The 25,203-nt window shown below is 43.0% G+C and overlaps 1 protein-coding gene across 4 annotated transcripts in view; it reads left to right on the forward strand.

Annotated features, from left to right (window-relative positions):
• osbpl11 (oxysterol binding protein-like 11) overlaps positions 1-24,743 on the forward strand; it is a gene marked incomplete at its 5' end in the record, with an annotated part of 34,349 nt that extends 9,606 nt beyond the window's left edge. For 2 of the 4 annotated variants that reach the window (XM_079495462.1, XM_079495463.1), the window contains 10 exons: positions 2,295-2,489; positions 6,240-6,441; positions 7,969-8,114; positions 9,082-9,135; positions 11,869-12,015; positions 14,059-14,515; positions 17,580-17,766; positions 19,373-19,555; positions 22,001-22,154; positions 23,087-24,743. In XM_079495462.1, the coding sequence (XP_079351588.1) occupies positions 2,295-2,489; positions 6,240-6,441; positions 7,969-8,114; positions 9,082-9,135; positions 11,869-12,015; positions 14,059-14,515; positions 17,580-17,766; positions 19,373-19,555; positions 22,001-22,154; positions 23,087-23,143 (1,782 nt within the window). In that variant the 3' untranslated portion in view covers positions 23,144-24,743. The remainder of the gene's footprint in view (positions 1-2,294; positions 2,490-6,239; positions 6,442-7,968; positions 8,115-9,081; positions 9,136-11,868; positions 12,016-14,058; positions 14,516-17,579; positions 17,767-19,372; positions 19,556-22,000; positions 22,155-23,086) is intronic. The other 2 variants (XR_013789144.1, XM_079495464.1) reach the window with 2 other exon arrangements.
• Between the last annotated feature and the right edge of the window lie 460 nt (positions 24,744-25,203).

Raw genomic sequence — 25,203 nt, forward strand, 5'->3', positions numbered from 1 at the left:
GTGTGAACTGAGTGGTGCAACTACACATTTATTGTTATAGTTACTGTACATTAGAACCAGGAAAGCATCTGTGTCATAAGTACTCTCCGCATGAATTCAGTCTCAACAGTGTCATTTGAAGGTAGGTCACTCAGGCGTTGAAGGAGCGGTTTGATTATATAGAGATTGATTCAATCTGACGTGATATCTGTGATGTCAGTGACGTCACATACTAACCATAGCAACCATGCTCGTTTTTTTGGTTGCTAACCATAGCAACCATGCTCGTTTTTTTGGTACGAACAAACACGGGTACACGGGTACGAAGCCAGTTGTTGGAGTGGTTTGCACCACTCAAAAAGGATAAAGATGAAGTGAAAAGAGACCTTTTTACAGTACAATAATGTTTCAAGTTTACACATGCAAATAAATTACACAATAATCAACACAAACACTATTTAGAACACACCCAAATCAAATCATATCATATTACGGAGTACATGTTCAATCAATTATTCCATCAAAGCAAACGGCATAAACAATATTAGTTTGCCTCTTCTACAAAAATAAAGTTACAGTTCTCTTGTATCATTCCCACCACGGAGTAACCTCGCATCAGACTATCCTGCCAGTCAAGACGGCCAGTGTCTGTAGGCCAATCAGAGGCAGGCGGGGCGTTACCATGCCTATGCTCGGACGCAAAATAGATTCACGCTTTGTAGTGATGCACCGAATATTCGGCTGCAGAAAATATTTGGCAGAAAATGGCTAAAATGCATTTTTGAAAATAGAAAATATATCACCGAATAGTGTATGCAATTAATGCATTCAAAAGACCTGAATAAATGTTTTATGGACCCATAATAGTGATCATTATTTAAGTTAAGTTTTGCCATAACCATTTCTTATGCCATAAATCAGGTAGCTTTAAGGTACGGCCACGACAGCAATGGTAGGAAAAAAGATATATAATATTAATCATATTCGGATATTCGGTATTTGGTTTTCGGCCAACTGTTTCCTATATTCGGTATTTGGTTTCGGCCAAGAATTTCCCTTTCGGTGCATCCCTAACGCTTTGGCAAGACTGTGGAGCCGTGTGCATCACGGGCTACACTCTTCCTTCCACACAGGAAGCGGAGGCTGCTGCTGACCTGAGTCAGCAATTTGTGTCAACTCTGTTGATCATTGAAATGTTGATGTTAATGAAAGCCTCTGCCTTTCCCGATGGAAAGTTATTACTATTGTTAGAAATGGCTCAGTCTGTAACAAAGAGTAAGCCCACACAAACGAGGAACGTTTACATTTGTTTTATTAACTCTTAACATAGGCAACTGTAATGGCAAACAAACTCAATAGTAACAATGTTAGTCAGTTGAATCTGTGGTGTATGGAGTGTAACATGTTGTGTGGGTGTGCAAATCATAGTCTAACCAACTCCAAAACAAAAAGGTTGAAGAGGTGCTCCCAGTGAGCTGTATGGTGAGAGAGAGATTTATTTTTGTGTGAGCAAAACGTGAGCCCAGGCAGCACTTCTGACCAATTCCAGGCCGTTCCTTGATGTCTTTGAGCCCTTTTATTTACCCAGGGTAGTAGCTGAGCACAAGTGCTCAGTTTCAGCAACGCCCTGCACATAGAAACACACAGACAGACACACATTAAAACCTGGGAGCTGTACAGTACAACCAGTACAACCTCAGTCTTATACTGTTGGCTACTAAGCAGCTCCACTGGAGCAGTTGGGGGTTCAGTGCCTTGCTCAGCGGTTCTTTGACTAGTGTGTTTTTAGAAGCAACTGAAGGACAGATGGAGGAATGTACAGCACTGAAAACAACAAAACATGCACGATTGCACGTACAATATGAAATTATGAATATTATCCAGCAATATGAAAACACCTTGACAAATATCAAAACACAATTACTACTTATCACTCATTATGAAATATGAATAGCATTAACCACATGAACCCCGCTATGCTTATTCTGGACGAGAATAAGCAAAAAATAGCCGGTCTACAAGTTCACAATGCTCTGCGATGTGTTGTGAGATTGTAGATAGGCTGTTGAGTCCATTCACCACAAATCAGGATGTTTACATCTATTGAAATACGAGTGCATGTGTTATGTGTTTATGTGGCAACCGTTTCTTCCCCTTATAATGGGAGTGGACGGGACTCGACCTGGATTTTTGTATAGTGTAGTGCTTTTATACAGTATGCAAACTAAATCTTGCTCAGATATGAGCTGGGTTGGGACGAGTTAAATTCTATTAATCCTCTGATAACTAAATAGTTTTTCCTCTACTCTGTGCAGTGCAATCCCCCAACCAAGTCGCGCAGCTACTCCATGACGTCCCAGGGCAGCGGCAGCTCGCCCATGTCCCAGCGGCGGCCCAGCCAGCACACACAGTCAGCTTCCTTCTTCAACCTGTCACAGATCCACAAAGGCTCGTCGTTGTACTCCAGCAAGAGATCCCTGCTTCCAGACCACCTGCAGGAAGCTAAGGAGGTACGGTACCTTGTCCCATTCAGGACGGGAACCCCCTTTTTGGGTGTTTTAACCCATTTTGGGCGGGAACCCCTTTTGGTGTTTTTTTTTAATATTTTTATCCCTCGATTTTGTAACCCATTTTTTCACCCCTGTGCCAATTATCTAATGTGATCCTGGGCTCTCTACACACCCTCCGCCAACCTAGTCCCCATATATGGGGGACATGGGGAGAGCAACGGACTTGAACTCATGCTTCCTTCCTGCCTGAGTGTCCAAGTTGCTCCTTTAAACGTGACAGGGGGGAGTTTCCCTGGTTGGACGTAGCGCGTGGAAGGAACACGTTATGGTGTTTTAAGCATTACGTTGTACTTTAGCTATTGAAAAATAGCAGATCTACAAGCTCATAGCGCGCCACCGAGTGGCGCGCTACGAGCTTTGTAGGTCTGCTATTTTTGAAAAATCGTGAAAATGCGGCACAAATCTTTGAAAATTGAACATATATTCTTTCAGAAGACTTTTTTTTTTATTTCGAAGTCAGGCCTAAATGGGTTGAAGCATTATGTTATACTTTAGCTATTGAAAACTAGCAGGTCTACACGCTCATAGTACGGCTATTGAAAACTAGCAGATCTACACGCTCATAGTACGGCTATTGAAAACTATCAGATCTACACGCTCATAGTACGGCTATTGAAAACTATCAGATCTACACGCTCATAGTACGGCTATTGAAAACTATCAGATCTACACGCTCATAGTACGGCTATTGAAAACTAGCAGATCTACACGCTCACAGTACGGCTATTGAAAACTAGCAGATCTACACGCTCATAGTACGGCTATTGAAAACTAGCAGATCTACACGCTCATAGTACGGCTATTGAAAACTAGCAGATCTACACGCTCATAGTACGGCTATTGAAAACTAGCAGATCTACACGCTCATAGTACGGCTATTGAAAACTAGCAGATCTACACGCTCATAGTACGGCTATTGAAAACTAGCAGATCTACACGCTCATAGTACGGCTATTGAAAACTAGCAGATCTACACGCTCATAGTACGGCTATTGAAAACTAGCAGATCTACACGCTCATAGTACGGCTATTGAAAACTAGCAGGTCTACACGCTCATAGTACGGCTATTGAAAACTAGCAGATCTACACGCTCATAGTACGGCACAGAGTGCTGCGCTATGAGCTTGTAAATCTGCTATTTTTGAAATGTCGTGAATTGTGGCGCAAATCTTTGAATTATATATATATATATTCTTTCAGAGCAAACGTTTTTAAGTCTATTTGCTTCTGGAGGGGGTCCTACTAGAACAACATATTTTCAGATGGGGGTCGGTGGCCAAATACATCTAATTCTGGGGCTCCTTGACACGAAATAGTTTGAGCACCACTGACTAAAACTTTAAGGATTTACAAGACATTTTGTAGAATCTAGCCTCAGTCCTAAATTAGATTAGATTTTTAGATTAGATTCAATTTATTGTCACTGTACAGAGTATACAAATACAGTACGTAGACAAAAATGGGTTATACAGAGTGCCTGCACGTTTAAATGTCCGATGAATACCACGTTATACTTTAATCGCCATAACCACTTTGAGCATGTACAGGCAAACCTGTACTTGAGGTCACGTGATGATCACACGCTGCAGCTCGTATAGCTCTAAACGAGTAAACGCGGTCACTCTGATTAGTTGATTAGACGCTAATCAGCTGTCAGTCAAAGCGCTTTTGCCCTGTGAATGTAACTCAGCAATGTTTGTACACAGGAAACCTGCCTATTGACACGAAATAGTAGGTTTAGGTTAAACACCAATGATGCTAATCGAGGTTGAGCCTTTCCAGTGACTCGACATCTAGCACTCTTGACTCTGTTTGACCTGAATGGAACCAAACCTTACTTAGTATCATTGGTAAGGCCTGTTTTTACCCTACTAAGTTCTACACAGGGACTTTTTAATTGAATTGATTTTTGATAAATTGACAAAATAAGCTCTCTAGCAAACAATGGCTTATGTCTGTGTTTTGTTCAACAAGGTATAATCTCCACAAATCAACTCACTGGTTTAGAGTGAACCATACATTTATGCTTTAGCTATTGAAAAATAGCAGATCTACAAGCTCATAGCGCGCCACCGAGTGGCGCGCTACGAGCTTGTAGGTCTGCTATTTTTTTAAAATCGAAGAACCACTGACATAGAAACAGCTTTTTCAGAAAACTGTCAGGATTTAGAAGACATTTTTAGAATCTGATGTCAGGTCAAAATGGGTTAACTTAATGGTCTATTATTGCAGTATTTGTGTGTTACAGACCAAAGCAAGGAGCTGTTCTAGAATCATGTTAAGAAAAGAACGGACCTTATTTTCTGCATACGTGACAAACCCTATGGAAAAAAAGCTTTGGAAATCTACTGGGGGAACCTGTTGCTAACTGCAAACCCTTAACCGTAGCACACTTTTAACACAGTTGCATGATTTCCGGCCCGGGGCCCCAACTATGGAAATGTTGCTGATCAGGCATGTCATTTCACGCTATCATGCGTACATTCCATACAACTGATGACGGGAAAACGGCACATTTGCTGTACACGTTAGCATTTACTAGGAGAAATACACAGAAGACATGTAGTATTTTTCCCCAATGCTATATAGATCTATAGATGATTTCCTCACATCAGAATAATGGGATGTAGGTTCAAAATTGGCAAAGTTTCCCTTTAGTCATCACCTAAATCCGTGTCAGAAAAATAAAGTGCCTTTTTTTAGGCCCCGATGCCCCTAAAAAATAACAACAAACTGTTTTTTTTAGTGAACATGGACCTCTGTGTCCTGTTGCACTTTATGCACAAGTTACTTTAGTTTGTGGCGCCCGCTGGCCTAGCGGTCCAGGTGCATGCCACATATAGGCTTTGGCCTGACAGCGTGTCGCGTGTTCGAGTCCCGTTCATGATGACCTTTGCTGCGTCTCTCTCCCCCATTCGCTCTCTCCCTCTTTCCTGTCCGTCTTCACGGTAACTATCAATGAAGGCACAAAAGCCAAAAATAAATCTTAATAAAATACAATAAAGTTTAGTTCCAAATCTGTATTTCCCTATAAAAACACTGCTAAACCATAATAGATTTACACCTTTTGTACATTCATTGACCCTGATCCAATCTGCACTAGTCATCACTCTGGTATCTGATGTCTGATAGATCCAAACCAGATGGAAGGAGAAGCCCTATCTGGATGGGTTATTGCAATAAAAGGCTGCACAGTTTACATGGGCAGCGGATCAAATCACATAGCACGACAACGGGGTGAGAGACAGAGAAACATGAAGATAGCGAGAGTTTTAAGAGTCACTTATATTTCGGTTCCCACAACACAACATGGCATATTATTTTGGTGATTATTCATGATTAATTCATTTTTAAGCGGTGATTAATCTGATTTAAAAATTGCAATCGTTTGACAGCCCTAATTCATATATGATGTCCCGTCTTAAACCATTTTGGGCGGGAACCCCTTTTGGTGTAAGCATTATGTTATGCTTTAGCTATTGAAAAATAGCAGATCTACAAGCTCATAGCGCGCCACCGAGTGGCGCGCTACGAGCTTGTAGGTCTGCTATTTTTGAAGAATCGAAGAACGACTGACAGAAACATAGCTTTTTCAGAAAACTGTCAGGATGTTGAAGACAGTTTTAGAATCTGATCTCGGGTAATAAACGAATAGATAGTAAAGTGTTTGCCCCCATCCATCCGTCCAGATGATGAGCCAGGCGCAGGGCCAACACAGAGAGCTGATCCAGGGCATCGAGAGCCTGCCACCGGCCCCAGGCTTCTCCCCGCTGGACCAGGACCTGCTGATGCTGAAGGCCACGTCCATGGCCACCATGAACTGTCTGAACGACTGTCTCCACATCCTCCACCTGCAGCAGGTCTCCAGGCAACGGAGCACCATGATGGCAGGTGAGGAGGAGGTTTCATGGCCAATGCCTGATGAAGGTCTTTCACCATAATGTGAAAAGTGTGGCGCAAATCTTTGAATATATATATTCTTTCAGAGCGAACGTTTTTAACTCATATCTTTTGCTTTTGGGTGGAGTCCCTGGAACAACATATTTTCAGATGGGGGGGGGGGAATATACTTTCTGGGGTCCTTGACATGAAATAGTTTGAGAACGACTGACATAGAAACATAGGTTTTTCTGAAAAACTGATTTTAGAAAACATTTGTAGAATCTGGTTTCAGTCCTAAATGGGTTAACCCATTTAACCCATGGGTTAACCCATTTAGGCCTGACGTCGAAATAAATTATTCTGAAAGAATATATATTCAAAGATTTGTGCCACATTTTCACGAATTTTCAAAAATAGCAGACCTACAAGCTCGTAGCGCGCCACTCGGTGGCGCGCTATGAGCTTGTAGATCTGCTATTTTTCAATAGCTAAAGTATAACATAATGCTTAGTTAAAACACCAAAAGGGGTTCCCGTACAGAATGGGTTTTAAAGGAGGACCATAATGCAACGCTATGGGACTGTCTGTATGTCCTCTCGCTGGGTCCACAATCACTAGTTTCTATGCAGAAATGACCTACGAACAGGGATCGTGTAAATAAGGCCCATGTACAAGGGCTGCTGGGCTGTGCTCCATCTACATATGCAGTCTGTGTTCGTTGCCCGGACGGTGGAATTATTCTGCATTATGGATGAGAACCTGCGCCCTATTCTTACCGCCCGTCTCCAAGGTAATTAGATCTCAGATGGGCAGACATGTCCGCCAGCCGCATGCCACTGGGACAGGGTGCAGTCGGTGTACTTGGGACAGAGTGACCAAACTAGACCCATTTAAATACCCCATCTGAAATGTTTCACTGGGACAATGAGTCCCTCAAATGCCTCTTGATATGGAGAATAAATAGTGCAACATGCGGTAGAAAAAAGGGCCGGCTGAGGTCCCGCAGTTTGACGTGGAAGCTCCATTTACCCCGAATGCATATTTAATTAGGCCCAGACAACGGGACAGCGCATGGTGACAGCCAATCGGATCAAGTTGTCAAGTGACGTGTGAGGCTAATTAGAATTAGATCTGCCCACTCCCAAACATGCTCAAAAATGGCCCGTGCGCCATGGAGGGGGCTTATCCAATCGGAGGGTGAGGATGCTTCCTGTCGGCACAGGCCAGGTATCGTGATACTCCCTTTTATCGTGGGGGGAGGGCTCGGGTTACACCGATGGGTCTCGTGCAGTTGTCTTGGGGATAGCCACCTGTCCAGCCAGACAGCAGGCCGAGCAGTGACGGGGTGACGTGCAACGAATGGTGCGCTGTGTGTAGTGTGTGCACGGTGGTAGTTGTGGTGGTTGTGTGTGTGCGTGCGTGTGCATGTGTGGTGCGGCTGCCAGGGGCTGCAGTGTGGTGGTGCTGCTGGGGGGGTCTGTACCATGAGCACTTCTTCTGAACACTCGGCCGTATTGCCTTCGTCGTCTGCGACAGGTCCCACCATCGAGTGGCTGGAGCCCAAGAACCCCGACATCCTGAACAACGGCGGCAGTCCCCTGGCGAGCTACGCCACAGGAGAGGACGCGCTGGAGGGCAGCCGCCTGGAGCTCAGCAGTCCCGACTCCTGCAGTTTCTCTGGGGTAAGTAAAGCCCCGGCCTAACGACACCAAAGGGTCAAGGCGGTTTTAGCGTTGTCCCTGCGGTGTGATATGTCTTGTTGCACGTTGACCCTAGTGATTCAACGCATGGAATTCAAATGGCCCAAACCACACCAAAGGGTCAAGACGGTTTTAGCGTTAACTCCTTGCAAACGTTTGGACCCCAGGAGTTGCATGGTGACCCTTTGGTGTGGTTAGGGCTTAAGACCCCCCGTGATGGTGTCCTGCTCATAGCGTGGTGCATACATACATACATGGGCAACTGGCGTCATCGAAAATGTTTAGCCGACGAGAACAAAAATCTTAAAACGTTAATAACTCGCCCACCGCGGTCCAGTCGCTAGTCGCGATATAATTTATCATACCTCCCGTTGTTGTCGATCGGCTCTAGAGTGTTTTGGCTACATTTAGCTGCTACATCCACATCCGGAATAACATCCGGTCCGTCGGTAAAAGTGCTCTGCTGCTATAAATCGCTGGCCGCTATGATTTAATGGATTAAATAACCCCGGGCAATCGGAGTGTTAATTACTTCAGTCTATTAAAATGTAATTGTCTTTTTTTTTATGTCCAATGTATTTATATATAGTTCATAAAGTTAACTTAAAGGTGTAATGCAACGGAAATGGTGGACATTTTATTTTGAAGTTTCAAACGGTTTCAAGTTGAAACACAGGTCTGAAGTTTCTGAACCAATCAGAGCGTCGCATCCCTTCAGGCGATGGGACGGTAGCTAGGGTCGGTAGCTATGCTATACCAGCGCATGCTGTGTGTTTGTTTACAATTCAGATAGACGGCCAGCTGTACCAGTTTACTGTTATGTGGCTTATTTCTACCCTATAATGTTTCCAGATACATATTTTAGCGTGATGATGAAGTTGAAACCGAGTAATACACTCTCTGGATGTTATCTTGAATGGGAATAAAAACGGAGGATTTCTGTAATCAGTTGCAGCTGTGTTTGCCTGTTTGGACGGATGCGGAGATATGGGGAATTAAACGGGTGAGCTTCATTTTTATTGGCTTTTATCGATGTGGGCCTCGACACGTCATCACGCAGCACGTTTTTTATGGACTTTTGATATACAATATATATAATATATATATATATAATATTTTTTCTACGACAGTAATATGCAATGTGGCCCCTCTGGAGTGTGTGTGGAACTATAGTGGCCCTCTCCATCTTCAAAGTTGCCCACCCCTATGGTGTACTTAAAGGAGAATTCCATGCTAGAAGGCTTTGTAGTTGTTACGTCCCCACCAAAGAGGTCCAGGTGTTATTTTGTGCAAAAGCGCATTATTGGCTATTTCCCCTACCATAAGCCCTCAATGAATTGAATTGCATTGAATGAGGCATTGGGGTGTTGTGCTAATTTGCTTATTTCCATCGCTCAAAAATCTTTTTTTTGTATATACAGTATCCTCTCTTCATAATGTAAATGGTATCCCAAGCGGCACACTTTACTACTTATTTCGATGGAAATAAGCGAATTAGCACAAAAACCCAACCCCCATTGATGGGTTTATATAAGGGGAGAAATAACACCTGGACCTCTTTGGTGGGGACGTAACAACTACAAATAAAGGTAAGAAAGCCTTCTAGCATGGCATTCTCCTTTAAAGTTGGCGTGCCACAGGTCTATTTTCCTGTTGTTACCTGTCCACTTTGTGCCTTGTGGCACGGAAGGCACGATAATGATAAATAATGATGCTCATTATTGGGTATCGTGTAACTGTATATCCCTTCCCTTATTATCGCGTGGATGGTGTCAGGAGGGTGTCATGAACGAAACATAACATGCCCGTATGGCGACTATTCTGGCGTGCAGATTCTGTATTCACTGTAGTTTCGATTCACTATGTGATGTCGCCTTTCTTCCTCCTATATACAGCTTTAATGTTTGTTTTTCAACGATGCTTGTTTAAGAAAACGCCATAGACAATAGATAGAGGGTGAATGGCAGATCGAGTGACAAATCGAGTGGCAAAGTGAATTTAATGTTGTTTAAAGACATTGAATGCAATCAGATAGGACTTTTCTGTTTGGATGTATGGGCTGTCAAGTCCAGAAAGTAGTTTTTTTGCCACTCAGTAGGCGTTCCCGCATTACTTCCGGGTATGATGATGATGTCACGCCGCACACATGCCCTCAATAAAGATAAATGTAATGTTTGTGTTGAGGACTAAAACAAACATTAGCACCCGTTGCATAAACAAACATTATGTTGTACTTGATGTTGTAAGATGATAAGAGCGCCCCTCACTTCACACGGGTGTGATTTCTTTTTTCTTTTTTGAGTGCACTAGGCTAGCCCTCCTATATTCAGCTATTAGTGTAGATTTTCGTCCTAAACAATTTCCATTGACAATGAATGGAGAATTTTACATCAGTGTCTGAGCAAATAGAGCGTCGCAGTCCCGCCCCCTTTCATGACGACGCTAGGACCAGAAGTGAATTCCCCGTTCATTTTCCTCATAGACTTTTCAGAAAGTATTTATTTATAAGACTATTATGCCGCGGACAAAGCCAACTGGAGTCGTGACACATCATGACAATAAACACAATGTTTTTCGCTGATCAAATAATTTGTAAGAAGAAAAACAAAACAAAGTGTTGTATCCTGCCATGTTTTTCTTCTTACAAATGATTTGATCGGCCCAAAACATTGTGTTTACCTGTCATTTGTCGTCACAACTCGAGTTGGCTTTGTCCGCGGTGTAAACGCCTTTATATAAATACTTTTTGAAAAGTCTATGAGGAAAATGAACGGGGAATTCACTTCTGGTCCTCGGGAGGGGGCGGGACTGCGAAGCTCTATAGAGCGTCGCAGTCCCCCCCCCCCTACCATGGCCCAGGAAATGATTCTCCGTTCATTTTCCTCATAGACATTTCGGATAGTATTTATTTAAAGACGTTTACGCCACGGCCAAAGCCAACTCTTGTCGTGACAAATCATGACAACAAACACAATTTTTCGGGCCAAACAAAGAATTAGAAAGTAGAAAAAAACTGCAGGTTACAACACTTTTTTTGTTGTTTTTCTTCTATGTAATTATTTGTTTGGTCCAAAATATTGTGTGTTGTCATGATTTGTCACGACTCGAGTTGGCTTCGTACGACGCTTAAAAGGTCTTTAAATAAATACTTTTTGAAATGTCTATGGGAACATGCATTGTGATTCATTTCCTGGGCCATGGTAGGGGGCGGGACTGTGAAGCTCTATGTTGCATCATGATGATGTATGATAACAGCGCCCCTCACTTCACACGGGTGGGATTCTTTCTTTTATTTTATTACACATCTTTACGTAAAGCCTGTCTCACTGATTCCATGGTTGCCTCCTTTCACCCTGCGTTACCAGGCAGGGACGCGCACACATAGACATCAAAGGGGGCTTCAGCCCCTGCCCTTTTACCCGTCTGTAAAACAACTGCCCTCTCCTCCAGACCATGAATGCAGCATTAAAGGTCTCCACACACCGGGCGCGAATTCTGAGTTTTAGCGGCGTTTCTCCATCGGTTTTCTGAAAAACGCGGTGTGCAACCACCTTTACTGTGGTGAAAGAAATGCAAATGCCCTCCATCTCCTTTCCATGCCATACCCGAGTATTGTTTTTTCTGAAATCCCCTGATCTTGATCTCTAGATCGGCTGTTTTCTTCCAAAAGTGCCCTCTTACGGAATTTCAGCACCCTGCCTCTCTCTAACACTCTCTGCACGTCCCTGTTTACCAGGAGCAGGAAAGGGAGGAGATCGACGTGGAGGATGAGGTGGAGGACACCGTGGTGGAGACGGAGGAGGAGCTGGGAGCGGTGGAGGAGGAGCGGAGCGTCATCCTACACCTGCTGTCTCAGCTCAAGCTGGGCATGGACCTCACGCGGGTAGGTTGAGTTCCACATCGTTTGCTGTCCGGAGGAAACCTCATAACTCCATTTTTGATTTTTGTTTCTTCTCCATAAATCAGTGCCATTGAACACCCTTTACGTCTTGTTTCGAAAATATTGAACCAATGGAAAGTAGTAAAAAAAAAACGCATCGGACAAAACCTCTTAACTCCATTGGACCCTCAAACTGTCTGCTATAAAGCAACTAACTCCACTACCTCTCCCCCTCTCATGCAAGTCATTGACAAAATATAAAGTCACATTGCGAGAGTCAACAGTCTGGTAACGCGAGACTAAGTCAAGTGTAGTGTACTGTAGACCAGCAAGAGAGAGAGTGTTTACATGTAACCTGACTCCATCAGATTGCGGCTGTATTGAGTTCACAAGTTCCCTCCTGCCCTGCTCTCTCAAGCAGAAACGATGAACGGGAAGCAGCGGGACAACAATCTGATATCTCCATAATCATTTCGAGTTGTAGTCCTGTTAGGTTGTGTTTATTACATTTACGCCGTGGCACGGCTTCAATACGTCGCCAGTCTCTCGCTGATCCCACCATTAGTGGACGGACTCCTCTGTGTACCACCAGAGGGGGGGGGCTCAAGTACCACCAGTGGTACTAGTACCTGTGGTTGGGAACCCTTGATCTAAATTGTGCACAGGGCTGCATGATAAACGCCACCATTCGTACTGACTTTTATTTAACAGACATGGACACACACACACACACACACACACACACACACACACACACACACACACACACACACACACACACACACACACACACACACACACACACACACACACACACACACACACACACACACACACACACTAAGCTGGGAGGCGAGGCTGAAGTCTCTGTGTAGAGACATTCTATCCCGCAGTGTCAGCTTTGTGCTCGTGCTTGGATATCCCGCTCTTGGGTTTCCGTCTGATTTATCCAATGTTGCTTTGGGAAATCACTGGCTTTATCTTCAGATGGAAACAAAAGTGGACATCGAGACCCTTTGGGGTCATCATGTGCGAGTGTGTGTTACGTTTCGCGTGATTTCAATTAATTCTCTGTCGCCAGCTGCTCTTATTTACTATTGGCTGAGCGAGTGATTGTGTTCGTTGCGCTGCGGTGTTGATTTTGTCGACTAAAACTGCGACGAAAAATGTTCGTCGCCTACCTTTTTGTCACTTACAAACTAAATGGAAACTACATGAAAACTGATGATGATGACTAAAACTAAGGCTAAATATATTGACAATTTCATCAACAAATAAAAACTAGACTAAAATGTTAGGAAGGGACTAGTGGACAAGAGATCCCCAGTATAAGTCTTTGACACTTGGTTGTGTGCTGAAAATAGCCGATCCACAAGCTCACAACGCTGCGACGCGTTTTTCAGCAAGTGTAAGTGTAATATCTGTCATTACGACGGCATCAAGGCCAAGGAAGTGAAGGTCGCAGCGAGGGCAGTATTTATATCAATGATGTAGGGCTTTCACTTCTAGTGATTTTTACTAGTTGACTAGTTGCCTAGTTTACTAGTCGACTAGTTGTTAGGCCTACCTATTATGTAAAAACTATAATCTAGCTGATCTTGAGGCCTACAAAAACGAGAAAAATAAAACTAAAAAAATAAACGTTTTTGTTTTTTTCTTATCAACTAGTACCAACAAGGTTGCTTAAAGCCCTAGCCCCTCCTATACAGGTTTAATGTTTGTTTTTCCTTAAACAAACATTAAAAACACCATTGACAATGGACAGAGTTTAATGTTTGTTTTGTCTGATAATTACATCATAAAAGATGTATATATACATTGGTAGCGATGTTGGAAGATGATAACAGTGGCCCTCACTTCACGCGTGTGCGATTTTATATAATACGGTTTTAAAAAATGTTCCCTAAATACCACTACCTATTTGTCATACGATGAAATGTATAGGGCTTAAGTGGTTTTCTATGTTTCCATTGTATGTGTGCTACGTCAGAGGTTGATTTATCGATTGACTTGTATTGATCACCACCACCACTGCTCCTCTTCCAGGTGGTCCTGCCTACATTCATCCTGGAGAAGCGCTCTCTGCTAGAGATGTACGCTGACTTCATGTCCCACCCGGACATTTTCCTGGCCATCACCGACGGCACCAGCCCGGAGGACCGCATGGTGCGCTTCGTCGAGTACTACCTCACCTCCTTCCACGAGGGGCGCAAGGGCTCCATCGCCAAGAAGCCCTACAACCCCATCCTCGGAGAGACGTTCCGTTGCTCGTGGAAGGTCCCTCGGAGGCCCGACCCGGGGCCGCCCGGGGGGGCCAAAGAGCTCCCTCCTCAGGAGGACCAGGACTGTTATTTGCGCTACGTCGCCGAGCAGGTGTCCCACCACCCCCCGGTGTCTGGCTTCTACGCCGAATGCCCGGAGCGGCGAATATGCGTGAACACCCACGTGTGGACCAAGAGCAAGTTCATGGGAATGTCCATCGGAGTCACCATGCATGGAGAAGGTGAGCCCACGTAGAGCCATAGAGTAAGACAGAGTTACGAAAACTCTGTTCACTTCATGGGGCTTCAGTCCAATGGCGGCTCTTCTACATAGACTTCTATTGAGAATGGGGACAACAAATAGGGACAAGTCCTGGACCGGAAGTAGGCAGAAATGCATTGGACCCAGGCAACAGCCCAGCTGTAATGATCTTAAATCCCTTTATTTTAGATTGTTTTGTAGAAATGGTACAACATAAAGATTACAGCGACTTTAGTTGTGACTGTAAAATACTTTAAAACAGTTGGCATGTTGCACACATGCCTAAAATTGCTCTTCTTTGTGCCGCCCTCGTTGAAAACAATGTATTTCAAACTCCAGCTTGTCTCAGTTCAGGCTGCATGAACAGCGCTCGAGAGCTCGGTTTCTGCCCCCTCAATGTCGTAACTCTTCTATTAGATGGCTCTGAGCCCACGTAGTGCCACAGTGAAGCTGACAGAAGGGGGTCCGGGTGTGTGTCATATTGGGACCTATGTGCTACTAATTGTCTTGCCTCGTGCACATCTAAAGCTATCTTCTCACTCAAAGGCTCCGACCCCAGTTGACTATTCTCTCAAAACTTGTTTGGCCGACAATCACTCCTGGAGCTCTCTCCAAATGTCTTACAGCTAAACTCTTATAAATCTGAGATTCTCCTTTTTGGTCCCCTTCAATTCAAGAACTCTTATTCTAGAAGGTCTCTGCTCCATTGGCAACCAATGTGATTATTCCTGTTTTTTTTTTTTTTTCCTGAAACCTGGGGGTCCAATTTGTCTAATATAACCTTTAACCCATTTAGACCTGAGGACGATTCTACAAATGTCTTCTAAATCCTGACAGTTTTCTGAAACCCTATGTTGAACTATGTCAGTGGTTCTCAATATTTCATGTCAAGGACCCCCAGAATTATCTGTATTTGGCTCCCATCTGAAAATATGTTGTTCCAGGGACCCCCCAGAAGCAAAGATTTGAGTTAAAAACGTTCACTCTGAAAGAATATATATTCAAATATTTGCACCACGTTTTCCAAAAATAGCAGATCTACAAGCTCGTAGCGTGGCACTCGGTGCCGCAATATGAGCTTGTAGATCTAGATCTGCTATTTTTCAATAGCTAAAGCATAACATACAAAACACCAAAAGGGGTTCCTGCCCAAAATAGGTTAACGCTCTTATGGTCTTGCAACTAGCGATCTAATTGATATGCTAAAACCCTATGTGCCAGTGTGTATCCTGAGGTCATCTGGTCTGGGTCTACTGGTTGTCACTACGTTAGGGTTGGTGGCCAAAGGCCTTCACTGATAACTCATTTTATTTATATAGCACCTTTCCAAAAAAAAGATACAAAGTGCTTTACATACAGTGGCAGCAAATAATACAGGTTAAAACAGTACACATAAAATCAATGGGTAAAAAAGAATGAACATAGAATGAGCTATGGATGCACCGAAAGGGAAATTCTTGGCCGAAACCGAATATAGGAAACAGTTGGCCGAATATGATATTTCCTACCATTGCTGTCATGGCCGTACCTTAAAGCTACCTGATTTATGGCAAAATAAATGGTTATGGCAAAACTTAACTTAAAAAATAATCACTATTATGGGTCCATAAAACAATTATTCAGCTATTTTGAATGCATTCATTGCGTACACTATTCGGTGATATATTTTCTGCCTATTCGGGCCGAAACCGAATAGGCTGAAAATGTATTTTCTGCCGAATATTTTCTGCGGCCGAATATTCGGTGCATCACTAGAATGAACAATTAAAAAACTGGTAACAACGGCAGAAGCCACTAAGAAAAGGCAAAAACAAAAGTGCTTCAGATTATATTAAACTGTGGCACTTCACTTGGTCATCACTTGTCAGGGGTGGGCAACTTTGACGATGGAGAGGGCCACTATATTTCCACACTCACTTACTGTTACTGTTGTAGCAAAAATAGCCGATCTAAAGCTCAAAATGTGTCAAAGTGTGATGCGTTTTGATCTTGTAGATCAGCTATTTTGTGATATATTTGAATTGAAATCCTGATTTTTCTTTTTTTTCTATTGTTGAACAATAACATTTTAATTCTTGTCATTAAGCTACAGACTGAAGTAATTCAAGTGGGTCATGTTTGCATGTTTGGAATTGTAACAGCTGAAATCAATAATATATCGGTATTCTGTCATATTACCTTCCGGGCCACATTAAAGGACCACTTCACCACTTTTCAACCAATCTTAATAGGTCCTTACTAATAATCATGATAAAATGGCACAAATATTTTCTACTCAGTCTGTGTCTCATAGGAGGGCTGTGGGCAGTTCATAAACCCGTCCTCCAGAGACATCAACATTAGGCAGATTATTTTTCGCATTGCAACTTTTCAGGACTAGAAAGCCTGCAGTTTCTATTAGCTTATATTCCCCATCGATGATGGTGGGGGCCGCATGTGGCCCCCGGGCCGCCAGTTGCCTTGTTGCTCTGTTTTTTTGACAATGCTTGTTATTGCATTATTGACTTTTTTTTATTGTTTTGTTTGATCAGTATAAAAGCACTGAACTGTGCAAGCACTTTGTAACACTGTTAAGAAAAGTCCTGTACAAATCAAGTTTTATTTGATTATTAACCCATTTAGGCCTGACTAATCAATAATCAATCATGACAGTTTTCTGAAAAACCTTGTTTCTGTATCAGTGGTGCTCAATGTTTCTGTATCAGTGGTGCTCAATATTTCATGTGAAGGACCCCAAAAATGATATGTAATATGCCTCCGCCCCCCCATCTGAAAATATGTTGTTCCAGGGACCTCCCCAGAAGCAAAGATTTGAGTTAAAATGTTCACTCTGTAATAATATATATTCAAAGATTTGAGGCACATTTTCCTGTTTTTTTTTTTTTTTAAATAGCAGACCTACAAGTTCATAACACGGCACTCGGTGCCGCGCTATGAGCTTGTAGATTTTTTTTCATTAATTCAAGCAAGCAAAGAGGACGTTCTTTAATGTGTTTTGTGTGTGCTTCTATCCATCCGACCTGTCCGTGTGTGTGTGCGCGCAGGCTGCCTGAATCTGCTGGAGCACGAGGAGGAGTACACCTTCACGCTGCCCTGTGCCTACGCCCGCTCCATCCTCACGGTGCCCTGGGTGGAGCTGGGGGGAAAGGTCAACGTCAACTGCCCCAAGACCGGCTACTCTGCCGTCATCAACTTTCTGACCAAACCCTTCTACGGTGGCAAGCTGCACAAGTCAGTCTCCCTCCCTCCCTCCACGCATTTCTCACTGTGTTCAGCCCGGTGAATGCAAATGCCGATGAGGACATTTATTTATTTGCCTTTTCTCCATAGATTACATTGAGCATATTTACGCAATATAGTGGAATTAGCCCTTTGCTAAATCCCACCCCACCACACGCCAATCAAAATATTTTAGCTGTTTTTTAACTGTTGCTATGCGGGTCAAGCTTTCGCCACCTCATAGCTGTCAATGTTATTTTGCATGGCTGTGTTGTTGAACATATACACGGCTTAATGTCGAAAGTTACACGACTGACCCACCCAGGTGATGGCAATAATACTAATGACCTTGTGTCTTACCGTGCAACATGAAAACTCCTGTCGGGGCGGTCGTTAAAAGTTGATTTCTCCCACTGTCATTTCCTCGTATTTCTAGTTTATTTAAATAATGTCATGCACATTTGCCCAGTGCATGGCCTACTGCAGGCCTGGTTGACTAGATTTAGAAGACATTTTTGTAGGTTTTGCTTCTGAAATGATCCATTATTTATGTGGAGAAATCCCGTCATTTAACCTGCATCTCAATGGGTGAGAAGGACAGCTTGACCTGTCTCGTTGCTGCTAACGTGCCTATTGGACAAGGACGGGTTGGGGAGGGATTTAGCGAAGGGATAATTGTGATGCTACAGTCATGCTTTTAACCCATTTACTCAAACTGCTCAAACTTTTTCATGTCAAGGACCCCCAGAATTATCTATTTGGCCGCGGACCCCCCCATCTGAAAATATGATGTTCCAGGGATCCCCAGAAGCAAAGATTTGACTTAAAACGTTGAAAAAACTCTGAAAGAATATTATATTCAAAGATTTGCGACACATTATCAAGATTTCTTAAATAAATAGCAGATCTACAAGCTCGTATGAGCTTGTAGATCATACGAGCTTGTGTTATTTTGTGTTTCATATTTAAGTCTCTCCAGTGGTAATAGTGACATTATTTGGGCCGTCCACATATGTTCTGAAGGTATGTCATCTGTCTTCCATAAAATGAAGATACATTTCTTTGCCAAGAATCTAAATAGATCAAATAGTTTCCTATGACTGAGCAGAGCTCATACTTACAGAGGGGAGTGCATTGTTGATTTTATGATAGTCATTATGTACCTGTTTCTTAACAACGTACAAACTGTTGGAGACTGCAACACACACACACACACACACACACACACACACACACACACACACACACACACACACACACACACACACACACACACACACACACACACACACACACACACACACACACACACCCTCTGCAGTGCTCTAGTCTAAAGTGACTGGGGTCTGTCTCATTTCTCTCCAAAGGCCCTTGAATATGATAGAATATGATTTAGGATTGCTGTCATTATGGTAATCTCAAAACTTCTTATCGCACACACCATACCTGTAGGGGCCGCCAGTTGCACCCAACTTTTCAGCTTTCCCAAGGTCCGTTTCAGTGAATAGTGAGTGGTCATGATGACTCATGTGCACTGCAGAATACACGAGTGTTGCATTTCTAGAACTGACAGCCAATGGTTGCTCTCTCAAACATACGTCTTCCCGCCTAAATGTAGGGTGACGGCCGAGGTGAAGCACAACGGCAGCAACGTGGTGGTGTGTCGCGTGCAGGGCGAGTGGAACGGCGTCCTGGAGTTCGCCTACACCAGTGGAGAGACGCGGGTGATCGACGTCACAAAGCTGCCAGTTACCAAGAAACGTGTTCGACCCAACGATAAGCAAGCACCCACTGAATCCAGGTGAGGAAAATTGGAAATGTGTTCACTCTGGGGTTAATCAAGTATCCCAGGGTAAAGCAAGGACAATTAGAGAAGGAAGTGTCATGGTCACGTGACTGTGCTGCGCCATGACACTTTCATGGGAGCCAAATCTCGCACCGGAAGTGACATGTATACAAAGCAGTAAATGGAGCAAGCTTGACCAGCTCATAACAAACATTATTTATGAACCATTGAGACCTTTGTCATATCATCGGTTCAGGCATATAAAAGAAGACATATCACAGTTTGTTTTCGAATCCGTTGCTTTTAGATGTGCACAGAGTGCACAGTGCATCATTTTATTTGAGGATTTAAACAGCAGCAGGTATCGTTTCTGTTCCCGGGGTCTCGTGATATTTGGCTGCCAGACAGGAAACAGTGGACAGTCTCGCGATACTTGGCACGTTCAGAAACGTACTTTTTGCTCTTTAGATACCTCTATAAAATTACACAGTGTACACATCGAAAAGCAACACAGCAGACAATAATGTGTTACATCATGTCTTCTGTTATTTGCCAGAAGTGATTACTTTACAAAAGATCTCAGTCACTCAGAAATAGTGTTTGTTCATGCGCTGGTCACTGAGCTCTCATTGACTCCAGTGCATTCTGCCGAACTTCCGGGTGCAGTTTGGCTCCAATGGTGCGACGAATCTGCCGTCTGGAATTGCGTGATAGGAGTTAGTCCCCATAACTCCTACTGGTTAGTAGGGATGGAGCTCGTTAATTTCTATTGATAACGAGGACCTTATCGATCAGGCTTATCGAGCCCACTATCGAGCATTTTCTATTATTTTGTGGAAAGACGGGAGACAATTAATTTCCGAACAGAACCAGTATCTTTAACAAGGGCCTTCAAATACAGTACTTTTCTAACCAGTTTTACCAATAAAATAATATTAAAGAAATTGTTAACTGGTTAATATAATGTATCGTCACTTTTTATTTACCCGGACATCGCTGGTTGGCAGTTATCAATACACTTTTAGGCCGACATGTTTGTGCCAGCATTGATGATTACATATATTTCTTGATCGCCTCTTGTCTTGATTGTTTAAACATTTCATCATAGGTCGCTATGCTCCATGACAGGCTTGATAAGCTCAAAGCTTATTGATAACGGGTACTCAATAAGCTTGTTATCAGCTTTTTTTGGGTATCTGTTGTCGAGCTCCATCCCTACTGGTTAGTCAGGGTGCCTGGGGAAGATGGTGCCAACCTCCGTGCGTGTCAGGTTTATTGAGTCTGTCTGGTGAAAAGAAACGGCTGGTGATTCTCCAATGTAGCGTTTCTATAAAGTAATATAATCCGACATTACCAACTTTTAAGTAATGTCTGATTATACACTACAGTTCAAAATGTTTTAGCAGCATGTGGTACAGGCAGACATTCAGGATGGATGACGACAAGGAATTCCGCACATCTAATGAGACTTGGTGACCAGACTGCCCACCAAGCCTCATACTATCTTCCACAGATGACGTCTCTGTTGTATAGCTTTAGATACGTCTCAAGTGTAAAGTGCAGTAGCTTTTTGAGTGGTGCAACCACTCCAAGGAACAGCAATGTCCGTGTCAACCGTGTGTTCATGTTTGTGTGTGTTTGTGTGTGAATATGAGCACCAGTACCAATGAGTACCAAAAGGGGCGCTGTTGTGCCAGAAACAGAGAGAGAGAGAGATAGTGCTGCACTGTTGCCTGCTAATGAGAGAGAGGGGGGGGGGGGGATTTGCACCACTCAGTTCACACAGGTGTGATTTTAGATTAATGATGGACAATGGCAAACATGACCTTTATTACCACTGGTTCCCAAACATTTTCATGTCAAGGACCCCCAAATTGACACTGATTAGCCCACGGACCCTCATTTGAAAATATGAAAAGGACCCCCATAAGAGAAGATTGTTTTCGGCTCTAGCAGTGATTTTCAACCATTTCAAGGGCCCCCCGTTTGACCTGAATTACCAATTTAATGGCATTTCTATCTCTGACTGGGACCCCAATATATATTGTAAAATCAAAGTTAACTTCAATGTGGTTCCATTTATACACTCTTTGAGTTACAGAACCATAAGGGTCCATTTGGTTCCAAACTATCATTTAGCATGGGGACCCCCTGGAACTCCCTCAAGGAACCCTGGGGGTTCCCGGACCCCACTTTGGGAACAACTGCTTTACACGATACATATTACAGTTGGGACATTACAAACTAAAAGGCGTGAGGTGGGGAGCACACGTGATGACTGTAGCATTGGCTGCAGTACGTTAATGTCGTGCATGTCGCGTGATGCTGTGACAGCCACAAAACAGAGACATTGTCTGTGTTGGATCGGAAGCAATTATTCCCTCAGACTGTCAAACCGGCACTGGAAGTCTCTGAGATATTGAACATTTGTCTTTGAATAACTCATGTGCTGTGTTCCAGGCGTCTGTGGCAGTATGTGACGGAGTCATTACGCAAGAAGGACATCGACAAAGCCACCGAGCACAAGAGGATGCTCGAGGAGAGACAAAGGGCAGACGTGAGGCACCGCACGGAGACAGACACACCATGGAGAACCAAGTACTTTGAGAGCGAGGTCAGTGACGGATTCAGTGCTCCTTCCCTAATTCTGCAGAATGTCTCTGCTGTCGGGAGGGAACCTCATAACTCTAAAATGTTCATTTTTCAGGAAATTAAGAAAACCTTGTGTTTTTAAAACAAAGCAATACTGCCTCATCAAAGTTGGTGTTGTAACTTTATATATTGTCAATTACCTCCATGAGACGGGGAGAGGTGGTGGAGTTAGTTGCTTTAGCAGACATTTTGAGGGTCCAATGGAGTTAAGAGGTTTTGTCCAAAGCACTTTTTACTACTTTTCCATTGGTTCAATATTTTCGAAACAACACACAGACGTGAAGGGTGTTCAATAGCACTGATTTATGCCAAATAAAATCTAAAAACTCAAAAATTGAGTTATGAGGTTTCCTCCCGACAGCAACGATATGGAACAAGTTCAGCTCTGTTTGAAAGACGTGTGGCAAGCTATATAATATAAGGAAGTCCCATTGCAATAGGAACCTCTTTTACAAGGGAGAGTGGCCAAGATGGCATCATCAACATCAAATGCAGTTGCAAAATAAAACAATGAAATGCTCTCTCAAAGTGTAATGAAAACGTACTGTAATCACTGCCATTGTACATGAATATGAATAGAATATGATATATAACAAAGCCACAGATCTTGGAACGTAATCATGTTTAATTGTGTAGCTGACCAAGTGGAATGATAGTGCCATCTTCATTCGAATACAAAATAAAATGATAAATAAAAACCTGTCTTAAACCTCTAAAGGAAAATGTAATATTGCTGATACAGTAACAGTACGTCTCTTTTAAACAACTTAAACGCTATATACGTCATTGCCCTGGTCAAAATAAAAAATAAGCAACATTAATGTTTGACAAATAACAGTAGGTACTACGTCACACGTTGAGGTTGTTGTGTTCTTTTCTTTGGTCCTTTTCCAGGGTGAAGGCTGGGTGTATCACAGGCCACTGTGGAGAAACCCTGCGTTCAAGTCCTAGTCTCATCGCCTGACATCACAAAAGTATTGTGGATGCAGGACAATCTCCCTCTTGGTATGTGTGTGTGTGTGTGTCTGTGTGTGTGTGTGTGTGTGTGTGTGTGTGTGTGTGTGTGTGTGTGTGTGTGTGTGTGTGTCTACGTGCGTGCTTGCTCGTGTGCGTGTGTGTGTGTGTGCGTGCATGTTGGTGAGAGTTTTGAGTTTGCCTGAAACGAAGCATGACCTCAACTGACGTGCAAAACCAAGGCGACGTGCGATGGGAGAGAGAGAGAACGTGACAGGTATTCTCAAATCTCTCCGCTCACTTTGTCTGGGAGGCCTCCGGTAGTACAAAGCTTTTGTACTTCTTAAGGGGTCACTTTTGTAAAACTCCAGCGTCGAATTATGGGACATGATTCTTGTACAGATGAAGGTACATTATTTACACGGCCTTAAGATTGTCTGATGAAATATGCAGTTAATGTGGATTGTGCTCATCAATCTGGGGAGGGAGGGAGGGAGGGCTATTTTTCCCCTACTTGTTTGCGACACCATACTATGGGAAAGCTACTACTGTTAACTTATATAACCATTGAGGTGTTTGATATCAGAGGCTTGGCTTGTTGGAGGAGAAGAAGAATCAGGATTTTGTTTTTCCTTCCGGAGTCCCTGTTTTTAACCATCATACTGTACAATACATCAACCATTTTCAGTATTTATAAAACCTTAAATCCCACTGATTTCATCTCTACTAACTTTCACCCCCCCCCTCCCCCCCCCAAAAAAACTAAATAATACTGAGGTGTGCCAACATATTTTGGTGACCTAAAAAGTGTCAGCTGGCGAGGTTGTTCAGCAAACCCAAATACACATCTCGTATTTAGAATGTATAAATACGTACATGTTCTGTTCTCGTCAAACAAAGCACTTGATGCTCCACCAAGTTCCACTGGCGAGCCCTGAGGTCAGGCAGGACCATAGCGTTTTTGAAACAACGCAAAAATCCCTCTATTGGATTATGGGAAGCATTTTAATGCATCATTTAACCAATTATGAGATCATTGTAAGAGTGAGAACTGGCTGGACCTGTTTTGTCTGTCTGTCCCCCCCCCCCCCCCCCTACTTATTTTTCTTTGATTTCTTGAGATACTGTCATTGATGAAGTTTAACATTCACACGACTCTTTGCTGTGTTAAGGTTTGGTACTTTTACCAACATGTGATGTGTTTTTGACAATGCAAGGACACCAATACAGTCAAACTACCTTAAAGGCATGTTTATCATTGGTTATGACAGGCAAATTTAACAGATTGTCTTGAATGAGCAGTTGGATCACTCAACAATAAATGTATTTATTCTGAACTATGTCGTGGTTTATGCGAAAGATAACTAAACTCCTATTTTATGAATCTTAACACCTGTTTGATTTTGCAGTGGACAGATGAATTCTTACATGCATGATAGCAAAGTCCTTTTTTTGTTCAAGTTGAGTACTGCAAATATGCTATTTACTGTATGTATTACTTGAATTTATAAATGTTCCATGTCTAAGCTCTTAACCAAATTTGTTTTCTAAATGCAAATAAATCTATTTTTTTTTCCTTTGAAGGAATGTATCCCCATATCTTGTAGCTGCGGTTATTATTGGAGGTACACTTTGTGTTTAAAACGTACTCCGCTTGGCTTGTCTCTTGTTTTGTGTTTTTTTTTTACAGAAGCAAATCAAAGTACCCTCATCTCATACCTTTCTCAAAACCACAAACTCAGCCTTGTGGGTTCCTAGCATCCATATCTCCTGAGCGGTGGCCTCATGCAAATAGACCCTGGCGGGGGCTTGCATGAATTATTTTTGGTTGGCTCCCAATTTACTAAGACCAGATCTGCTTGCCCATTGGCTTTTGCCATCATCATAAAATATAAAGTTAGAAACTCACCGGTGCTACACCAGAATGTTACGTGTAGTGCTCAACATCGGCAAGAGTACACATGTTACCAACGAGAGTCTGTATGCTGGAATATTCAGGGTGAGCGACAAAATGGCAGCCAGGAGAATGAGACTTGCAGGACACTGCCAAAGACACC

Source organism: Electrona antarctica (assembly GCF_951216825.1).
Source record: "Electrona antarctica genome assembly, chromosome: 24".
In the NCBI taxonomy this organism is placed as follows: Eukaryota; Metazoa; Chordata; class Actinopteri; order Myctophiformes; family Myctophidae; genus Electrona; species Electrona antarctica.